We start from the raw sequence: 20,715 nt of genomic DNA, 5'->3' as shown, positions 1-20,715 counted from the left end.
CAAACATAGAAGGTTCCTGATTAAGTCCTTAAATAAGAAGGAGCAGAGCACGGTGCTAGGAAGTTCAAGATTGACTTTAACAAAAATTCAGTGTTAATATTGCTCCAGTGGTTCAACCTAGCACACAGTAGTAGCAAAACTTACTTCAAGCCACAGCCTGCGTTATTTGTGAACAAACAAATTTGCTCATAGAAGGCTTTTAACTCCCCTTACAAGATGTTAAAATACTCCAGTGCAAAGGAAAGGAAATTGGTATGACATAGAGCAAGGTGTTTTGAGGAAGACACAGATTACATGTAACTTCCCATTTTGAAACTTCACATTTACCTGCATAGAAAGCTGGAAGTTTTAACAGAGTGGGATGGAAGTCAGCTGCCTGAATTGTACAGCACACACAGACCCAGGTACAAGGGATTCATAGACAACTACCTCTCAAGCCACAGCTCTCCAGTACAGGATATCTTCTTACCTTTCGGATTTCAAGTGCACTGCCTGCATTCAGGATGAGTCCTGGTGGCAGTACACACAAAGCATGCCAGCAGAGGCAGGTACACCATAAATAGTATGTGTACAATACCTTGATGATGACGCAAAAGCGGCCACATTATGGTCCCATCCCATCCTTTCCTAGATATTAGAGTCCCTCAGCTACCAAAGTTATAACATTTGTGTTATTCATTTCCCACTGTGGAAACTGAAAAGGCCTGTGAATAGAAACGCAGGAAAATAAAGCCCAAAACGTATTTGGTCACGGTGTCCCCCTTTGTAAAAATGGGGACATTAGTCTTGGTTTGAGTTCTACTGATGAGAAGTCTCCTGCCCCTAAGAGACTTCTCGGCCAGATTTACATGTGCCTCCTCCAAAGGTGACTACATCCCAAGACATTAGCACTGGTTAGTTCTTCTGTTGACTCCATAGTCTTTCCACGTCCACCCACAGGTCCATCTTGCCATTCCTTTTGCCTGAAGTCAAATCCAACACCACTACATGTCAACATTAGCCCCAGACCAGATGCAGAGCCTTCTCACAGGCTCTATGAAGCACTGTCAAAAAGCCTCTGTTCCATCCAGCTTTCAGAGATAACACTTTGATTATAAGCACCCCCAGGGATAACAGAGATGATGAAAACATAAGAGCTTCTGGTTGACATGAAGAATACAGCTAATATACGTCTTAAAGGTTTAATATAAACGCCAGCATATTCACACTGCCAACCTCCAGCCTGATCCCACATAAAAAATATTCATGTAAGTATAACCCAAACAAGATGTAACACTACCTGTGTTTTACAAAGACTGCGTACTTAAATTATGTAGAACCAAGGCCAGGGGAGAACCCTAAGAGCACATGAGTGCTAAGGCACGGTACCAGTTAAAACGGCTTTTGGTGGAACTTTGAGCAAAGTTGTACTATGACATCTTTATTCATCCCACTGGGACAAACCACAAAGCGGTTCCTTGGGATCAGCACCAGAGCAGAAAAGCAAGCATGTGTTTCACAAGCATTTCACACCAGCTGCTCCCACTTATATTAGCCCCCTCACACAAAGCCAGCTTTCTGAGGTGAAAAGACCCAAGTGCTCAAGTCATGTTAACATCAGGACATTTTGCTGCACTCCATTATTAGCCTGTTTTCACAAGTGAGAAGAGTAGGACAATAGCAAAACAGCCTTTTCTCTCAAGATTAAGGTATTTAATATTTTTCTTCAAAATCTTTTTAATGTCTTATTATTCAACAAAGGAACCCAAGATACAATTTATGCATTTTACTTAAAAGAAGCAATCAGGGGATGAAGCATGTTCTCATTTCCTTTTCCTGTACATCTTTATTTCCAAAATAAGAACTTTCTACTTTACCAACATACTTCTTTGAGAAAAACTACAAACCAATTTTAGAAGTATGAAGAAAATCAGAGTGGGCGAGGTGGTTTCTTTGTTTGGGATTTTTTTTTAATTGTTAAAATGAAATTACAACTTCCAAAGATAAGGCAGAAAAAACACCTTTTGCTAACAAGTTCTCTAAAAGATATACACTAACCTGCCCTTTAAAATGAAGTCATCTGCATCTATTACACCAGCTAGAATGTGAATTTTGACAAGTCTTCTTTTGCAATGCTTGATGCTCAAATAAGTGGTCGTATTCTACAGACAAAATCCCATTCAAAAAGTCAGAAAATCACTCAGGTCAAATATTCATATCAAGTCTGGTTACTTTATTTTTTATCTGTGCAGTCAGTTAAAAGAACAGTTAATGATGAAAACAGACAATCACAGAAGCTTTAGGTACAGTATTGTAACACTGAAGAAGCAAGTGACCACACTGAACACATTCTTTATGCTGGTCATTTCCAGACAAAACAAAAGGACATACACAGGTCTAGTTCAGTGTAAAACCTGATATTAAGCAGCAAGATGATCACAAATTGCAGCACTGTCACACAGAACACAGGTAATTACTGCTTATTCAAAGTTACACAGCCCCTGCAACAAAGGTGATATGACTATTTTTACAATAAAAACCCAAAGTACATTCAAGAGAATGGCTGCAACAATAAGGCAATAGTTTTAAAAATAAATCCCACTAAACAAAACAAGACCAACTGTGTAACCTGTTGCCTTCATATGATTTCAGACTTGGATGGGTCAATTCAAAGTTAAGTGCTTACCCACCACTAACATGTCAGAAGTACATTGGTAAGAACACCTGAAGACATGAGCATGTTGGACTGCCAGCAATCACAACCCAGGTCTTATCACAAGTACACTTCCACACACACAGCTTCACTTTTACAGGTTTGCATGAAGTGCCCTGTACAAAGATTTTATTACAGATTCCTTCAAGAAAAATGATGCATTGACAGAAGACATTAGCATTCCAAAATTCTTCCAAACCACATTATATAATATATACCTTTGGCCTGCTACCAGTAAGATCGTTAAAGTTATACACTAGGCAGACAGCATTATTGGCAGCTATGTCACAACAACATTAAAAAAATAGCATCAGCTGTTTAAAAAAGAAGAGACTGAAAATAACTCTGGGGAGTGAAATGTACATCTACAGACAGCAAGGAAGGGAGAGGGAAGTTGTTTGGCTAAAGCAGATGAGCTACCTAGAGGTTCCACATCCATCTTATTGCATATTTGATCAGTGTCAGCTTTCAAACCTACAAGGATTTCTCCTTCATTATCTTGCTCCAGAATCTTGATTCCTGCACCTTCAGAGCTACCCTGAACTAGCTATGTATATGGCTGTAACTTCACATTTCTTCACAGCTCCTAGAGGCAGGGACTAAGTTACTGTTTCTTATCTCAGCCAGGGATACTACAAGCATCAGCCTTTTGCCATCTTCTGTGCACTGAAGTCTATAGAGTGTCAATATCCCATGTCAGTACAAAATAAGTATCTTTATTTGTAAGCCTATATTAGCAAAGCTTAATACAAAGACACTAGTTTTGTAAGAAAAATGGACCAGTACTTGGTTAGCACTGATAAACTGAGTCTCATCAGCTGACAAGACATTACAGAGACAACAAAATTGTGACATTAAATTGTGTGAGGCAAACTGAAAGCAGCAGGAAATAGAATCTGATTGCTTTTGATCAGTTTAAATAAAACGGAATTTTACTAATTAAAACAAACAAACAAACAAAAAAACCCGAAAAAACCAACCAACCATCATTAGACATTCCCTTGCTAGCACACAGGATAGAGGAGACTATCAGTATTTCTACATGTATTTACAGGATATGTGCCTAGCACTGTCTAATCATGCTTCAAAATGTAACTTTATGCTTATACATATACACCAGTAAATAAAACAAAGCCTTTTAGACTCCAAAGGAAAATCAGGGCTGATCTTACATATTTTAATACTGAAACATCCAAATGATTTTAAGTGAATGCCCTCATTAGCTTTTGAACACTATTCACAGATGACAAATTAAAACATAGAGGCACTAAAAGAGTGCTCTTTTCCCAGATGTAGGTCTACTTGATCAACAACTGAAATGCTGCTAATTGAACCAAACACAAGTTTGGAAGCCATAGATTTAAACTTCTTAACAGCTGAAAATACAAGACAATTTTGTAGTCCTGATTAAATTTTTATACACGGAACAATGATCCAAACACTACCACATAATCAAACTTTGAGAAAAAACTGAAGCTGTTCAACACAAGAACTGTTGGTAGTTCCCTCTCATACACACATCAGAGGTGGCACATGCATGTTCCTCCTCTTTCCAAAATCTCATGCATCGATCTTCGGAGTCGCTAGATAAACAGAAGTGGAGCTCTTCATTCTGAAGTGCAATGCCAAAATAGCCGTATAATTAATTGTCAGAGAAGACAGGAGCAACTGCTTATTACTGGTAAAAATCCTAAAGTCCTCCAGCAAACACGAGGTACCAAATTCACTGCTGTAACACTGTCAAAGTGTCTACCAAACTGGTCAGAGTGCCACAACTGGTTCCAGAAAAAAGTGATGTCAGGTACCATATACCTGACTGTAAAGGTGTACGAGGTGAACTAGAGAAGTGCTTAGTATTCAAATACCAAAGATGACACTTCAGAATACTAAACAGTGAGCAGTACATAACCCAGGCACCTTCCCATCTCCACCACAAGTTGGACTGGAGTAAAAGGTTCAGGAAAAACAAAGAAACCTAGCAGGACTGTTTAACCTGTGACCCTTCTTATGCCAAAACCAAGAAAACAGCTCTTGTCACCTGATTGCTTTCTTTGTCCCTCCTTGTTTGTTTTTTTTTTTAAGGAGATAATAAAAACCTCCAAATCATGTGCATCTAATATTGATTTTTCATATTTCACTTATACTTTTTATATATACAAGAACTTAACTAAAATCTCACTTTAGAATATGTTCTAAAGCAGGATATCCTTTCAAGTTTTTTAAGTTCATGTGCATTCTCAAGGTTGAAAAAATATATATATTCATATACAGCTAAGGAAATAAAACTCAATTTCACTATATGTAGTTACAGTGCTGTAAAGAAAAAATAATTTAGAAACTATTTCAAGTCTGAAATGTTTACTATGTTCAGACTAATGCAAAGGCTAACCCTATAGTCCAGGACCTGTTTTTCATCTGCATGCTTGAGATAGGAGCTACAGAAGCTCAGCATTTTTCTGATGGAGATTTCTCTCCACTCCTCCATTCTTCCAGTATTCTATGACTTGCTGCTGAAGCCCTCCCTGAACTTCTGCTGGAGTAGCATCATACATCGGTAGCTCAGAAGTCAAGGTCCACAGGTATTAATGTTACCTCTGAAGTCAGTTTTTCAGTAAGATCACACCACTGAGCAATGCAGAGGTGGTTAACTATTCATAGTCACTCAGGAGTTCAGTGGAGTACTTTAAGTCGTGTCTTCTGTGGGTGCCCTTCGCTGTCGAGCTGATTTCTGTCTACTTCTCTGAGGCGAGGGTGGAGTCTCCTGCTCAGCTTCAGTCTCTGAAGGCTCGTTGTCTCCCTGCTGGGACCCCGTATCACCTATCAATTCTCTCAGGAATTTGAATTTAGACAAAAACAACTGCCAGACCACATACCATCCTGCAGGAGAAAGAAAAAAGGTACCGCTTAGTTACTTCATACAAATTGTTAGTCATCTATCAGGCAAAGTATATCAGAAAAGGGAGAAAAAATTTGATCAGCTCCCATCCTCTACTTGCCAACCCCAACAGCCCTCGCCAACACATCCACTCCTTTCTACAATCCTAGAAATACCAATTCAACTTCATAAAGTTTGTCCTCATCCAGAAGCAACATTTAAGCCTCAGGAAAGGACCTACGCATTCTGAATTGAACTGCCACAGCAAGTAGAAGGTGGATGATCACCATCACACAGACAAAGGCCTTAACCATCAGGAGAAAAGGAATTCCTGTGGCTATATCAAAACAAGGACTTGGGATTCATTACACACATACTGTAAAAAGGTAGCACTAGAATTTCTACCCTCAGCAAACACTTCATTCTGAAAATCACATTTTAAAAGCTGCATTACATAATTGCTATTAAGCACACTTGCTGAGATCTTCAAATTAATACCATGTTTTATAATAAATCCTCTTCTGAAATGCACAAGGTCTTCTTATGTTCAATAAAAGACCACATCCCCCAAATTGAAGGAGTTTCCTCTCCATGACCAAATCCCACTAAACTAAAATTAACATTATCTGGTAAATTTATGTTCTGCTCTACTGCTAAAACATTCTAGATATCAAAATTACCCAACTAAAGAGTTGAGATTTCAGGATCTCTCTTCAAAATATTGAGATTTCAGAATCTCTCTTAAAAATATTTAAGATCTACCTCCTTACCTCTCATTTGTCTAAGTCTTTCTCTAACAGGCAGCCAAGGAACTTAAAAACAGATATAAATTTATCTAAACCCAAACAAAAATTTTCATTTTAAAAGGTCTCCCTTTTATCTATGTATTTAGGTCAAGAGAGTCCTATGCAGCTAAAAACTACTGATATCCCTTTCCCTCTAGCTAACCAGTCAAGTTACATCACCCACAGAACAGAATACAACTTCTCTGTGAAATACAGAGTTAAGTGGAGGGAAATTTAAACAGCTATTTGAAAACAAAAGCTATACAACCATCATTTGCACCACCAAAAACCATCTGTCCTGCATAGAGCTATTAATTAATAGTCCCATTCTCTGTTCAGAAGGTCTTGCTAGCTATTCAAGCCTATACTGCTGACCTATTCAAATATTAAGAGCCCTATTTTACCCATTCTCCCAAGTACACAGCTGTCATCAGAAACAGACTTCTGAGCTTGGACAGCAGAGACATATTAGGAAAGGGAGAAAAAGACTAATAAGTGGCACTTACATAGCCACAGCACCACTGTATTTCCTCTTCTGTAACCAGAGCTTAGGACAAAATGAGATACCACCCTTCCTTTTCCTCCTGGAATACTTTTCACATCCTGCAGTTTTTTTACTTCTGTAACTTCTCTGCTCCTCTCCGTTGGAGGAAAGCTTTTATATGACAATTTTCTATGATCTAAATCAATTCCTAAAGCCTACACAAGTATTTCCTTTCCCATGAATACCTAAACCTTCAAATGACTTGTGACTAAATTGAATCTGAAAGTTGCTTCCATTGAAGGGTATTTCAGCTCTCTGAGGCCTTCAATGGTTTGTGCATTCTGGAGACCTAAAATCAATCCATTCTTCTTATGGGTATAAACATCATCAGAAGTAATCAAATTTCCAAGAGCCAGGCTCATTTCTAGTTCACACAGGAAAGAAATGCATAAAATACTCCAAATAAATACAGGGCACTTGCAAGAAAGTGCGGAATATTACAAGCTATTTAAAAATGCCTTCAACTCCCCAATTTGTTGACAGAGACAAAGTTTGAGACACTTGACCTAGAAGTGCATGAGAAGTACATTCTACTAAATCCACTTAAACACATGGTGGGGGGAACTCTCAGTCACAATTTTTTTCTTGGGGTTGCGCTTCTACTTGGCTGTTTAAAATCCTAACTAAAACACTTACAAAGTGAATTATCAAGAGACATATTACTTCCAGAGAACACTACAGGGAGGATGGAGGGAGGAGGATGAGCCAAAAATATTCAGGGCATTCCCAGAAGAGTTATAGGGCACTTTACAGAAGCGCGACTTGAATATTTTTGGTGTCAATAAATACCCCTTAAAGGGCAGTATTTTAACTTAAGCTAAATTAAAAGAACCACATGCTTTCTCTACCACTGCAAACAGGCTACTCAACATAGGGAATTACTATGGGGCGTGTATTGAGAAATACTAAAGAACATTCAAAGTTTATTCACAGTCTCAAGAGAAACAGCGCTAAACAGCACTAACATCAGACCAAACGCAGTGTTTCATCTGATGAGTTAGAAAGCACAATGGTCTGAATATCCAAAACATGGAGTACCATAAACAGACTTTAGACCTCTCTAGCTCAAGTTTACAAACAAGACAGTGTAAGTAATAAGGCAACTAGACTGGTTATAGTAGACAAACAACCAGATCAATGATAACAGGCAAGTGAACAAACCACGATGTAGTGGATTGAAAAGAAAACTGCAACAGGCTTAGCCAAAGATAACAATGCAAGGGCAACCTGGTAAGATCTCCCAGCCTGCACCAGAGACATTTAGGTACAAAGTAACCAGAGTAGAAAGATTTTTTCTTACACTTGCTCTAGTTACTGTGCCAGCTTGGGTGGAAAGTTAAAAAAAAAAAATAATCCCCAATAAACACACTTGTCTGAATCAAGTTAAGACTGCCTCTTCAGCTGAGACTCCCTGTCGCCTCGCTGTTACTAAACAAATAAGAATTTCCTTGGAAATAACCAGGGTACTAAAGAGCAAGTAATTCTGGGTAAGAGAAAATCTCTCCAGCAACAATATCAACTAAATACATCATTAAACAAAACCACACGCACAGAGACAAAGCCTGGAGGCAGATTCATAGTACTGAGTTACCTCGGAATAAGAAGACAATGCATTTTCTATTAATTTCTCATCCTCTTAATAACATTGCAAAATGGTAACACTCAGCACCATGCCGTACCGAAGAACTGTGAGTTACATAACAGTGTATTTTAAAAAAGAAAATAATTGTAAAGTAATTTAAAATACACACAAAAAAAATTAAATATGTTATATTTATAAATACATCAATAGCAAAAGGAGGGGCAAGGAAAACCTCCATTCTTTATTGGACGTGGGGGGGAATATAGTTACCAAAGATGAGGAAAAGGCTGAGGTATTTAACACCTTCTTTGCCACAGTTTTCAACAACAAGGCAGGTTGTGCTCAGGACAACCAGCCTTCTGAGCTGGTAGACAGGGACCAGGAGCTGAATAGCCCCACTGTAATCCAGGAGGAAGCAGTTAGTGATCTGCTGAGCCACTTGGATCTGCACAAGTCTATGGGACCAGATGGGATCCATCCTAGGGTGATGAGGGAGCCGGCGGAAGAGCTTGCCAAGCCACTCTCCATCATCTACCAACAGTCCTGGCTCACCGGGGAGGTTCCAGATTACTGGAAGTTGACCATGACACCCATCCATAAGAAGGGTTGGAAGGAGAACCCAGGAAACTACAGGCTCATCAGCCTGACCTCAGCGCCTGGCAAGGTTATGGAGCAGATCATCCTCAGTGCAATCACACAGCACCTACAGGATGGCCAGGGGATCAGACCCAGCCAGCACGGGTTTAGGAAGGGCAGGTCCTGTCTGACCAACCTGATCTCCTTTTATGATCAGGTGACCCGCCTGGTGGATGAGGGGAAGGCTGTGGATGTGGTCTATGTGGACTTCAGCAAAGCCTTTGACACCATCTCCCACAGCACACTCCTGAAAAAGCTGGCAGCCCATGGCTTGGACAGGGGCACTCTGTGCTGGGTTAGGAACTGGCTGGAGGGCCGGGCCCAGAGAGTGGTGGTGAACGGAGCTGCATCCAGTTGGTGGCTGGTCACTGGTGCTGTCCCCCAGGGATCAGTGTTGGGCCCAGTTCTGTTTAATATCTTTACTGATAATCTGGATGAGGGGATTGAGTGTACCATTAGCAAATCTGCAGATGACACCAAGTTGAGGGGGAGTGTTGATCTGCTGGAAGGCAGGAGGACTCTGCAGAGGGACCTGGACAGGCTGGATAGATGGGCTGAATCCAGTGGTATGAGGCATAACAAGACCAAGTGCCGGGTCCTGCACTTTGGCCACAACAACCCCCTGCAGTGCTACAGGCTGGGGACAGAGTGGCTGGAGAGCAGCCAGGCAGAAAAGGACCTGGGAGTTTGGATTGACAAGAAGCTGAACATGAGCCAGCAGTGTGCCCAGGTGGCCAAGAAGGCCAATGGCATCCTGGCCTGCATCAGCAATAGTGTAGCCAGCAGGACCAGGGAAGTGTACTTCCCTTATACAGGGCACTGGTTGAGGCCACACTTTAAATACTGTATCCAGTTCTTGGCACCTCAATTTAGGAAGGATATTGAGGTGCTGGAGCAGGTCCAGAGAAGCGCAATGAAGCTGGTGAAGGGACTGCAGCACAAGTCCTATAAGGAGCAGCTGAGGGAGCTGGGGTTGTTCAGCCTGGAGAAGAGGAGGCTCAGTGGAAACCTCATCGCTCTCTACAACTCCCTGAAAGGAGGTTGTAGCCAGATGGGGGGTCAGTCTCTTCTCCCATGCAACTAGCAGTAAGACAAGAGGGCATGGTCTTAAGCTCTGCCAGCGGAGGTTTCGGTTGGACATTAGGAAGAAGTTCTTGACACAAAGGGTGATTGGGCATTGGAATGGGCTGCCCAGGGAGATGGTGGAGTCCCCATCCCTGGAGGTGTTTAAGAAAAGACTGGATGCGGCACTCAGAGCCATGATCTTGGATCATAGGCTGGACTTGATGATCTCAGAGGTCCTTTCCAACCTAGCTGACTTTGTGATTCTGTAAAATGGACATTTCTATGCAATCTTGTGTGTACATGGCTCAGTTTAGCTTTGTAGTTTTTCTGCTGTAGAGCTCTTTCTGGACAGGTAACTGACACCATCAGTTTACAAATCAAATGCTTCCACTTCAGGTAAGCTGCTCTCAAAGAAGTCCTACTGGTTTAGCTTCACCACACACAAAGTATTTGATTAGAATCAGTCTTCCACTGCTTGCTTTATTTTTTTTTTGGCCATTTTATTTACTTTTTCAAATCATCCTTAGCATGACTGAACCTGTGAAAGCCAAACAGCATGCCCACAGTATGTCTTCAGCAAGCAAGCAGTGATGACATGTAGACTATAATACATAATGTATCTACATTAGTTGGTGAGAGAAATTGCCTCTCACAGTAGTAAGCCAGATCAAATAGTACATCACTGCAGTGCAAAACAGGGGCTCTAGGTCTTCCTCTAGCAGATACTTGAATACAGAGTTGCAAAATCCAATCTACCACAAACAGTATTTTGCATTTAGATAAAATAGCAGCTCCCAGCCTTGCAGAGTTTAGTACTCACTAAAAACTGAGTGCCACTGTCTCACTTAAAATGCCAGCCAGGTGCTAGCCAAAGACATTAAAGCCACATCTGGCATCATGCCATCAGTATGTCAACTCCTCTCTTATAAATCACGATGCAATGTGTTTGTGAAGGTGGGACCATGAGTCAAAGTTTCTTTTACTGACTCATAAGCAGATGTATGTAACATCTTAAACAGATTTTATGATTTGACTAGGCTTCATTAAAACTACCCTTTCTGTTACTTCCCACACCAGCTCTTCCTTCTTTGTAAAGGGAAAAGAAACATAGTGATCCAACTACAATGTTACTCCCCCTCAAAGGGGTACAAGTCTCAGGTCCATCTAATTCATTCACCTTACACGGCCATGTACGAGCAACAGCTAACAGAGGGTTTTCTATTGGAGCACATTTTCCTCTTCCATTTGAATCAGGAAGAGCAAACAAAACAAAACCCCCGGGGCTAAGCAACCAGATCTTTCCTATGTGAGATACATATGAAACCAAGAAAGGAAGGATGGTGATGCAGTAACAGCACACGACAGAGTCTGAAGATCTGGCTTCTAGTTCTGACTGTGCTGCGAAATTCCTGTGCAATCTTGAGAGATCATTTTTCCTCTGTGTCCCTACTGATTTGAAAATAGGATGCTATTACTTCAGAGCATGAGGATTAATTTAGGACCAGGGTATCACCAAGCTGAATGTTGCCTATATTCAAATGCTGAAGTGTTCATCAGAGAAAATCCTAAGCAGCTACAGCTGCAAAAAAATGAGCACGGAGCTTTAGAGGCTGACCTGTGCTTTGGGAGAACAGGGTTCTACTCCAAGCTCTGTGCCAGATGACTTATGTGACCATGGACAAGTCACTTCATCTACATCTTTAAAACAGTGGATAGTTTTGCTATGGAGAGGATTAGACTGAAGGAAGCACACGCTACTCTGACACTGGAATAACAGAGGACATCAGCTGACACAGCATTTGGATCTGCACATCTCCTTAAACCTAGACCCATTTAATGCAATACTCCACCACTTGCTGCTTCCTGACTAATCAAAAGGAAGCTTGCTTCTTCCAATCTCCCATTTATAACAGTTTCGAAACTCAACGTCAAATTAAAGGGTATTTTCTCTTTATATGTGGCCTAATCAAGCATGACTTTCCTCATCTGTTGAGGTATTTCACAAGAATCAGTCATTTAAGATAGTTACAAAACTGTTTAAACAAAGCATTAAAGAAAAGTTATTCAGGCAGAATTTAGGGCTCAAATGTTTTCCCATCTGCAACCAAGTTCCGACTTGTGAAGCGAACCACACATTCATTTTTCAGCACTTTGAGCTACACGGTTTTTATTTTAAGGTTATATCTCTCAAACCACATCTCATTAGCTCCTCTTGCCAAATGAAATGAATGCTTCCATCTGTTCCACTGAAAGCACTTCTGCAATTTCACATGGCTCCATGCACTACTACACTGGGATTACAAAACAAATACACATAGGTAAGCAGTAGTAGAGTTCACCTTGGCTGGTATTTTATCTTATCCTATATTCTTGACTATGCATGAGTTCCTCCCATCTGCAGAGGAACACGGAATACATAAAGGCAGCAATAAGATCACTGGAGACAGAAAATCAGAAAAAGTAGGAATAAAAGAAGTGTAATCAAGTTATCTTACCTTTTAAAAGAGCAACTGAAAATTTGCTATGTTTACAGTCCCTCAATGGTTTCTGTGTCAGACGTGATCAGTTTACAAATAGAGACACTGCTAGCTGCAAGCCTTCCGTGCTTCCTAACTAAATCAGATTAACACTGAAAGTAGCAGTTGTAAGCATCCAGAAATATTTAAAAAAAAAAGTAATCAGATCATTTATTAAAAGTACTTTTACAAACATAAGTGCCTAATTGAGGCATAAATATTTGCTTTTCACACAGCTGAAGAACTACGTTGAAACAACATCTGATAATTGGTCCTCTGAATTTTGTCTTTTCATTTTAGAAAAAATGATAAAGTGAATCTTTTCCCCCATTATAAAAGTTTTGATAGCACTTATCACTTCATACTTGTTATGGGCAGCAGAAATCCACATCATCCTAGGATGTCTCCTGGATATTTAAAGTTATTGTTTTCTGCAGGCAATCACACCACAAGTCCTTATATAAGCCACTCAAAATCCAAGTTTCATCTCTTTAGGCTTTTGACCCTCTAAATCCTTTTCATAAGGCTGTTTCAACACTTCTCATCAGATGGCTGCAAAATATTTTTTTAATCAGATCAAGCTTACTCAAGATTATATCCAGTCATTCTTACGTCACATTTGTCCATTAATTTGTATGTCTTGCTGGCTGGCATTTACTCATATTCTGTCACATGCAGCACTTAGGTGGTTCCTTCCCCACCTTCTTACCTACAGGTCTCTATTCTTTACAGTCTGTTGGCCTTCTCAGGGACTGGGAAACTGCCTATCACTAGCAGAGATAAACAACTAAATTGAAAGTAACTTGTACTCAGTTTTTTCTAGTAGTGGTCAAGACACTGTTTTCCTTGAATATTTTCCACGGCAAGAGAACCAGAAGTGTACCAATACTAATTAATTAATATATGCGCTATGATGGAAAAATAATTACAAATAATGTAAATAATTCCCAAATCCCATTGATTCGCTTTTAACAGGGTAGTAGTTCAAATCCCTCCCCAAAATAAAACACCAATGAACACGTTAGCTTCCTGTGTTCAATACTTTTGAAAACTAGGTGACTTGAAGCAATCATTTTGTAAACTCTGACGCTGTTGAAAGCAAAATACAATGAAGGAATCAAAGCAAAGTATTCATTGAATTCAAGATGAATGGACAATATGTAATTCCAAACTGCTCAGTACACACAAACCACTTAAAAATAGCTATTTATTAATTACTTTTGTTCTCTTTAAGCAAGAAAACACTAGGCAAATATTTATGTTAGTAGGCAAAGTTAGATGCTTAGAATTTCAATTCCATTTGTCACATACAGACAAAAGCAGAAAGGCCTGAAGAAACTGATCCTTGCTTCTGACTTTGAATAGCATGTTGCAAAATCCCATTAATCTTTCAGCAAGACAGTAAGCAAAGATCTCGTGTGCATAGTTTGAAAATACAAAAACCCTAACAAGTACCAAGCTTCATCTTCTAAAACATGAGAAGTGGCCAGTCAACACCTAGTGAGGGTAGAGAAACTTGAATAAATATCCGCTTAGGTCACTGTTTAGTGTTACAATGGACAGTCCAGGACATGCAGGAAAAGAGCACAAGACCAAGTCAAGTACAGCCTTGCAGTTCCAGTTACCTGTAATTTCACAAATTTCCTCACCCAAGATTTATTACTATTGCTTAAATCTGCTGACCTTTCTTTTGTGAACTTTGAATGAGAGAAGTTTCAGCATGCAAAATATTCTTTGTTAATGAACCTGCAACTTACTTCCCCACTGTAAAAGAAATCTTTTTGTTTCATGCCTGTTGCTTGATCATTTAACTTCATGGACTCCAACTGCTCTCAATGGTGAAATTTCACAACCATTCCCACCTAACCTTTGACATGACACTCAGTGTTATAAACATCACCCTTCCTCCAGTCACCTACTTTCCAGGCTAGACAGATCTAACCTGTTTAGAGTTTCTTCACGCAGAAGTCATTTCACAGCTCTCAACACAGAATCATAGAATTGTTTAGGAAACTCTGTCTTTCAAAAACAAGCTAGGATTTTATTTAACTTTAAAAAGAAAATACACCATTTGAGACACATACACATGGAGGATTCCTATAGCAGTAGACATTTTCTATTTTAATTCAAGCTTCTAACATTTCATTTGCCTGTATCCTTGCTACAAAGCATTAAACACGTATTTTGGAGAAACGCTTGCAATTACTTGAGCTGATCCTTTCTTTGGGATACCAACAGCTCAGTTTGAATCCATTATATTTCTCTACATAAATTAAGAACATATACATTTCACACTTTCTATGTGCATTACTTCACATTGGACTTCACTATCCAGTCTCTTGATACTGCAAAATCTTTTCACAATGCTTTGTCAGCTTGACCACAATTAACTTTTTTTCTTTTTAAGTACTACATGTCAGCTGACTCTTCACTTTGCTCCCTCAGTTTTTTAGAAGCCACTTATAAACCCACCGGGTTTGTAAGTCTCACAAGCCTTTCATCACACACTATGGCCTAGTTTGAGTTGGATGGTGTGTTTTTTGGTGGTTTGTTGGTTTGAGACTTTTTGAGAGCTCCAAGCTCAGCATATTGGTCGCACCACATATACACAGACCGAACTGCTGATTTCTTCCAAGAACTCCAACTCCAACAGACCTGCAAGCTGTACCTCCCATTGAAATAACCCTTCTCTCTGCACATTAAAACAAAACAAAACAAAACAAAACCAAAAAAAAAAAAAAGCAAGCCTTGGATCATAGAATCATAAGATCATCAAAGTCAGAAGAAATCCTTAAGATCATCCAGTCCAACTGGCCACCCAGCACTGCCACTGTAAGCTGCAAATCACTAAACCATCACCCAGTCCTGATCCAGATGTTTAGAAACAACTCCAGGGATGGCACTCCAACATCTCCCTGGGCATCCTATTTGAATGCCTGACCACTCTATCACTGAAAATTTTTTTTCCTAGTATTTTATCTGATTCTCCCCTGTCTCAGGTTAAGGTCATTTCCTCTGGTCCTCTCAGTGCAGGCACGGTAGAAGAGATGGGCCCCCACCTCACCACGACCTCCTTTCACGGTAGTTGTAGGCAGCGATGAGGTCATCCCTGAGCCTCCTCTTCTCAATCTACATAAGAAAAAACTTCCTAAGAGCTGCTCTCAATCCTTGCGAGCAAACTGATGTCAGAAGCAGAGGGATGCCAGTCGGAAGTTTACTTCTGGCACTCACCGGCATTTCAGACCCACGCATGTACAAGCCGCACGGGGTGACTGCCCAGGGGTCCGAGGGCAAGTAAAACCGTCAGTTGCAGAGGAAACACCGAAATAACCCGAATTAAGGCTCTGGGAGCGTATCAAGACTCGGAACGACTCGGGAACAAAGAGAAGAGGGCGCTGCGCAGCACACACGCTCCCCACGCCCCGGGGCACAGTTGCCCTTCCATTCCCCCCGGTCAATCCGGGCCAAGGGGAACCAGCACAGATCGCGGACCCGGCGCAGGGGGTGTGAGGGCGGCCGGTGGACACCAGCCCCGCCCGCCACCGCCAGGCCAGCAGGAGCACCCCCCCGGCCTCCCCGCTCACCGCACAGCATGAAGAGCAGCACGCAGGCGAGCGTGGCCACGATCACCAGTAGAGTCAGTCCGATGCTCTGCCACATGGCGCGGCCGGGGGCAGCCGAGAGGAGCCGGGCCGGGCCGGCGGCCGCGGCGGCCCCGCTCCTGCTTTTCCTCCTCCTGCTCCTCCCGACCCGGCGCCGCGGCGGGGCGGGGCTGCGATCGCGGAGCGATGGCGTGTAGCGGTCCTGCTGGGAGCTGTAGTTCTCCTGCCGCCAGAGCCGGCTGGAGTAGGAGAATGACGCACGCCGGCGGGGACTACAAGTCCCGGCGTGCCCTGCGGCGCGGTGAGGGGCGGCAGCGATGGGGGGCGGTGATGGCTGTGTGGAACCGGAGGCAGCGGCTGGTGGGGCAACAACTGGGGCTGCAACCTTGAGCCGGGTAGAGCCCCCGGGGCAGACGGGTGCCCCTGCAGGGGCTTAGATCGATGATTCCAGGCCAGGATGGATGGGGCTGTGAGCGACCTGGTCCAGCGGAAGGCGTCCCTGCCCAGGGCAGGGAGGTTGGAACTGGGTGGCCTTTAAGGTCCCTCCCAGAGCAAGCCATTCTGTAATTCCATTATTTTATGGTTCTGTGATTTAGATTTACGGATGGAGCAACCTGATCTCTTAATTCCTCTTCCTGCTTTCTGCCGTTCCTGCCCTTGCTTCCTCTCAGCGCGATCCATAAGGGTACAGCAGGAATATCCAGCCCTCAGCCAAGGCAGCGGTTGCACACCTGTGCCACCCCGGCGTGTTTCGAATTCCGTGTGACCTTGGCTCTTGCCCTCTGTTGACACTTCAAAGCTAGCCCTCCCCACTTAAGGGAAATCTGAGGAAATAACGTTTCCAGGAACTGTGAGATAATCTTGATTGTGATACGGACTTTGCCTTTAGCACTGGAATAAAGTTATAACTTTCTTTTGTAGCGTAAAAGATGCTGGTTAATGTTTCTAAAACTACTGAGAACATGTGTGTAAATCACAGAATACAGAAACTTAACTTCCTGTGAGATGCCACTGTTGCAGTGAGACGCCACTATTGCAGTGGGACATCAGAGAAAGTCCAGTTCTCCTTTGTGTGTATTTTATGCAGTATTTAAAAATCTCCCCTTTTAAGTGAAGCTAAAAATTCCTGCTTTTCCTGATCTCCGAGCATGCCACATGCCTCCTTCTTTGAAGATACCGGTAAACCGAAATTACCTGCACGTGCAGACCCCCCATCCACATCCTTAAATTTGCTGTCACTTCACCAAATCAGACTAGAGTTCTCTCTTGCCGTTCCTATCTTTCTTTCTCAAGATCACCAGCTCTGTTTAATACTCTGCCTAGAGTACTAAACCATGCTTTTGCAAGTATCATTTAATTTGAAACACGTTTTCTGTTATTTTTCAAGTTTTGCTTTGACGTATCTCTGATCTTTAAATGTCATTGTAATTCGAGACTAAGCAGTTGTTTCTTCTGTATTGCAAATAGATAGCAATAATGGTTACTACCATATTAACTTTTGAAAAATAAGCCCCCTCCTAGCTACACTGTTCTATTTCTCTGATTTTTTGCTTATCATCTGCAGTTAGAGTATATTCTCTCAGTATGGGACTGTCACCTTCCCTTTTCTGCAAAATAGCTGTCACAGGGCTATTAAAATATTTTGCCGACGTCATCCTCTGGTTCCAAACTGTTTTATTAGTGATAGTTGGTTAATTCATATCACATCCCGAAGCATCACAGAATCACACAGCATTCGTAACAGAAGAAGGAATTATCTTGGAGTCAAGTAATTTTGAGGTGATAATTTTATGTGATCCATGTATATAGGTCATGGATATACATGCAAATAAATATATATGTGTGTGTGTATATATATATGTACACGATCAAACATACATTATATCATTCATGGCAATATGGCATTTTAGACACTTGGTCTGATTCTTGGGGTGTCCTGTACAGGGCCAGGAGTTGGACACGATTTTGATGGGTCCCTTCCAACTCAGAATATTCTATGATTCTAATATACTAGGAAGTAAAAAATGAAAACAAATAGTGATTAGAGTTCTCATATTACACTGTACAGGTCAAGGGCCTTTTAATCAATGTGTGTTCAGTTTGGAAAACCACAGCTACAATTATCTAAGTTTCCCTTTCTCTAGTTCATTCACCATGCTAGTCACCTTGTTGTAGGATATGGTCAGGTCAGTTAGGCATGATTTCCCATTCATAAATCTATGTTGACTAGTCACAATTACCTTGACCTTCATGTGTTCGGAGACCATGTGAATTCCGGAACGATTTTCTCTATGACCTTTCCAGGGACTGAGGTGAGGCTCACTGGCCTGTGGTTCTCCAGATCTTCCTTCTTGCTCCTCTTGAAGGTAGGAGAGATGCTTAGTCTCGTCCAGTCTTCAGGAATCTTACCCAGTCATCACTGTTATTTCAAAGCTAGTTGAGAGTGGCCTCACAGCAACATCAGCCAGCTCCCTCTGCACCCATGAATGCAACCTCTCATGGACTTAGGTACTTCCAGTTTGTTTAAGTGCCCCCTTACCTAACCCTTCTCCACTGAGTATAATTATTCCTTGCTCCACACTCCCTCTGGTCTTGTTTTTTTCCTGAGACTGTTGAAGGCCAGTATGGCCTAAAATTGTCCTCAGGACAGACAACAGCAAGTAAAAAGGACTTTCTAGCATAATGGCTGAAGCACTTATATAGGAGATAGAAGTTCAAGCCACGCAATTATAGAGAAGAGGTAACTGTGGATGTTATGCTCTAACCAAGCCATGAGATAAAAGGAGAAACTCTTCCTCCTCCAACCATTTGGTGAACATAATCTTTGTTATTCTATTTTTCCCAATATATGAAATAAAGCTTTTCTTCTGAGCCACTTGGAACACACTGTATCAATTGAAACATACACAAATCTCCATCTGAATGAAAAAAAACAAAAGCATTACATGGATTTTATTTCAGATTTTTCCTCAGACCAGAGTTAAATTACACGAGCAAATACACATCCATCCTACTAGATGTCATTTCATGTTGCTAATGTGCCAAAAAATTGTACAATAGCAATGATGGTACATTTGGGAAAAGTGAGCTGCAACGTGGGTGTTGTTATTTTTCAAAACCCGGTGAAATGACACAAAAGAAAACAGGATTACCATTGGACACATGAAGTTGTCTAAACACTGAAGTTCAAATAAAAGGTTATTTATACAAATCTAATCTTGTCCTAGTGATCCTTAGATCGCTAAGGATCTAAGCAGATCCTTAAGTGTGTATGTATAATGTGGAGTTACAGAATTGTATATAGCTCATCCATTCCCTGAGGATGATGGAAAAACTCACTCATGACATTAAGGCCTCACACATGCTCACTACATACTGTCAGTATGCTACATTTAACACTTTTTCCTATGATGCTCAACACTGATCAAACTTCTCACATCTTCTCTCAGTGTGTACAACCACAGACACGCTGTGGTTTTGGGGCTTGGGAAAAGAGGATGCTCAGGTCATAAAGCAGCAAAAGGACTACAGCACAAGACTGATGAGTAGGCACTCAGAGGGCCTCTGCCCAACCACGGATGAGCTCAAAGCAGCAGGATTTGACATATAACCTCAAATCAGCAAGGCCCTGCAGTGCTGTGAATAAGGGAGCTAAAGACTCTTTAGCTCAGGGAAGAAGGGTGCAGGTGCTGAGGGCACAAGCCTTATTTTCAGGGTGCAAGAGCTGATGCATCTAGACTAACCAGTTGCTTCACAGCAACCAGTTAACTAGTGTTTGTGTTTGCGTAGCAAGACAAGGGGAGGGATGTTATTGTCCCTCCTTCACCAGGGAGAGAACTGAAGCTGAAATACGTTTGAAGTATCAACTGGTTTTCGATTGCCCCTTCTGGCCTCTTTTTGAGCTGGCATATGGGGAAAATTCCCATGTCTCCCTTGTGTTTAGTCTATTTGTAGCACAACTTTCTCTGATGTCAGATACTGCTGTAAGTTCTCAGCACTTCAACAAATCTACACTCGGTTACCTAGAGGCAGACAGCAGAAGGAAGAATAAAATCGTTGACTAGCTGTAGAAAAAAGATACATAAATATCATGGGAATTATCTTATATAAGTTGTATATTTTAGTCCAGAAAAGGAATTTCAGCCACTTTAGCAAGATTATTTTTTGTCCTTTTGCAGGTCCTTGCATCATTCATGGCCTCCTCTTTGTTTATTGTCATAAGCACCATGCATTGAGGAGTGTTGCCGAAGGCTATTATTGCAAATAAGGCTTATTAAAATGAAAATGCACAAGGAGAGCAAGTTAAAGTAATCTGGGCAGTTTTTGTTCTACAGTGTCCTAATTTTTTAATCCTTCTTTTGGCACATACAGTATCTTTGAATGTAACTGGCGACCATACCAACAACTGGAGCCAAAAC

General features: G+C 41.4%; 1 protein-coding gene across 1 annotated transcript; it reads right to left on the bottom strand.

The window, feature by feature from the left end:
- Positions 1-2,189: 2,189 nt before the first annotated feature.
- Positions 2,190-16,455, bottom strand: SMIM13 (small integral membrane protein 13). The gene is made up of 2 exons (XM_032702788.1): positions 16,280-16,455; positions 2,190-5,569 (listed from the first exon to the last, which is right to left on the bottom strand). Exons 1-2 carry the CDS (start codon positions 16,353-16,355, stop codon positions 5,376-5,378), a joined length of 270 nt encoding a protein of 89 aa, XP_032558679.1. The 5' UTR covers positions 16,356-16,455; the 3' UTR covers positions 2,190-5,375.
- Positions 16,456-20,715: the final 4,260 nt, after the last annotated feature.

The sequence above is a fragment of the Chiroxiphia lanceolata genome, chromosome 1 (assembly GCF_009829145.1).
Source record: "Chiroxiphia lanceolata isolate bChiLan1 chromosome 1, bChiLan1.pri, whole genome shotgun sequence".
In the NCBI taxonomy this organism is placed as follows: domain Eukaryota; kingdom Metazoa; phylum Chordata; class Aves; order Passeriformes; family Pipridae; genus Chiroxiphia; species Chiroxiphia lanceolata.
This window is presented reverse-complemented; position numbering and strand designations above follow the sequence as displayed.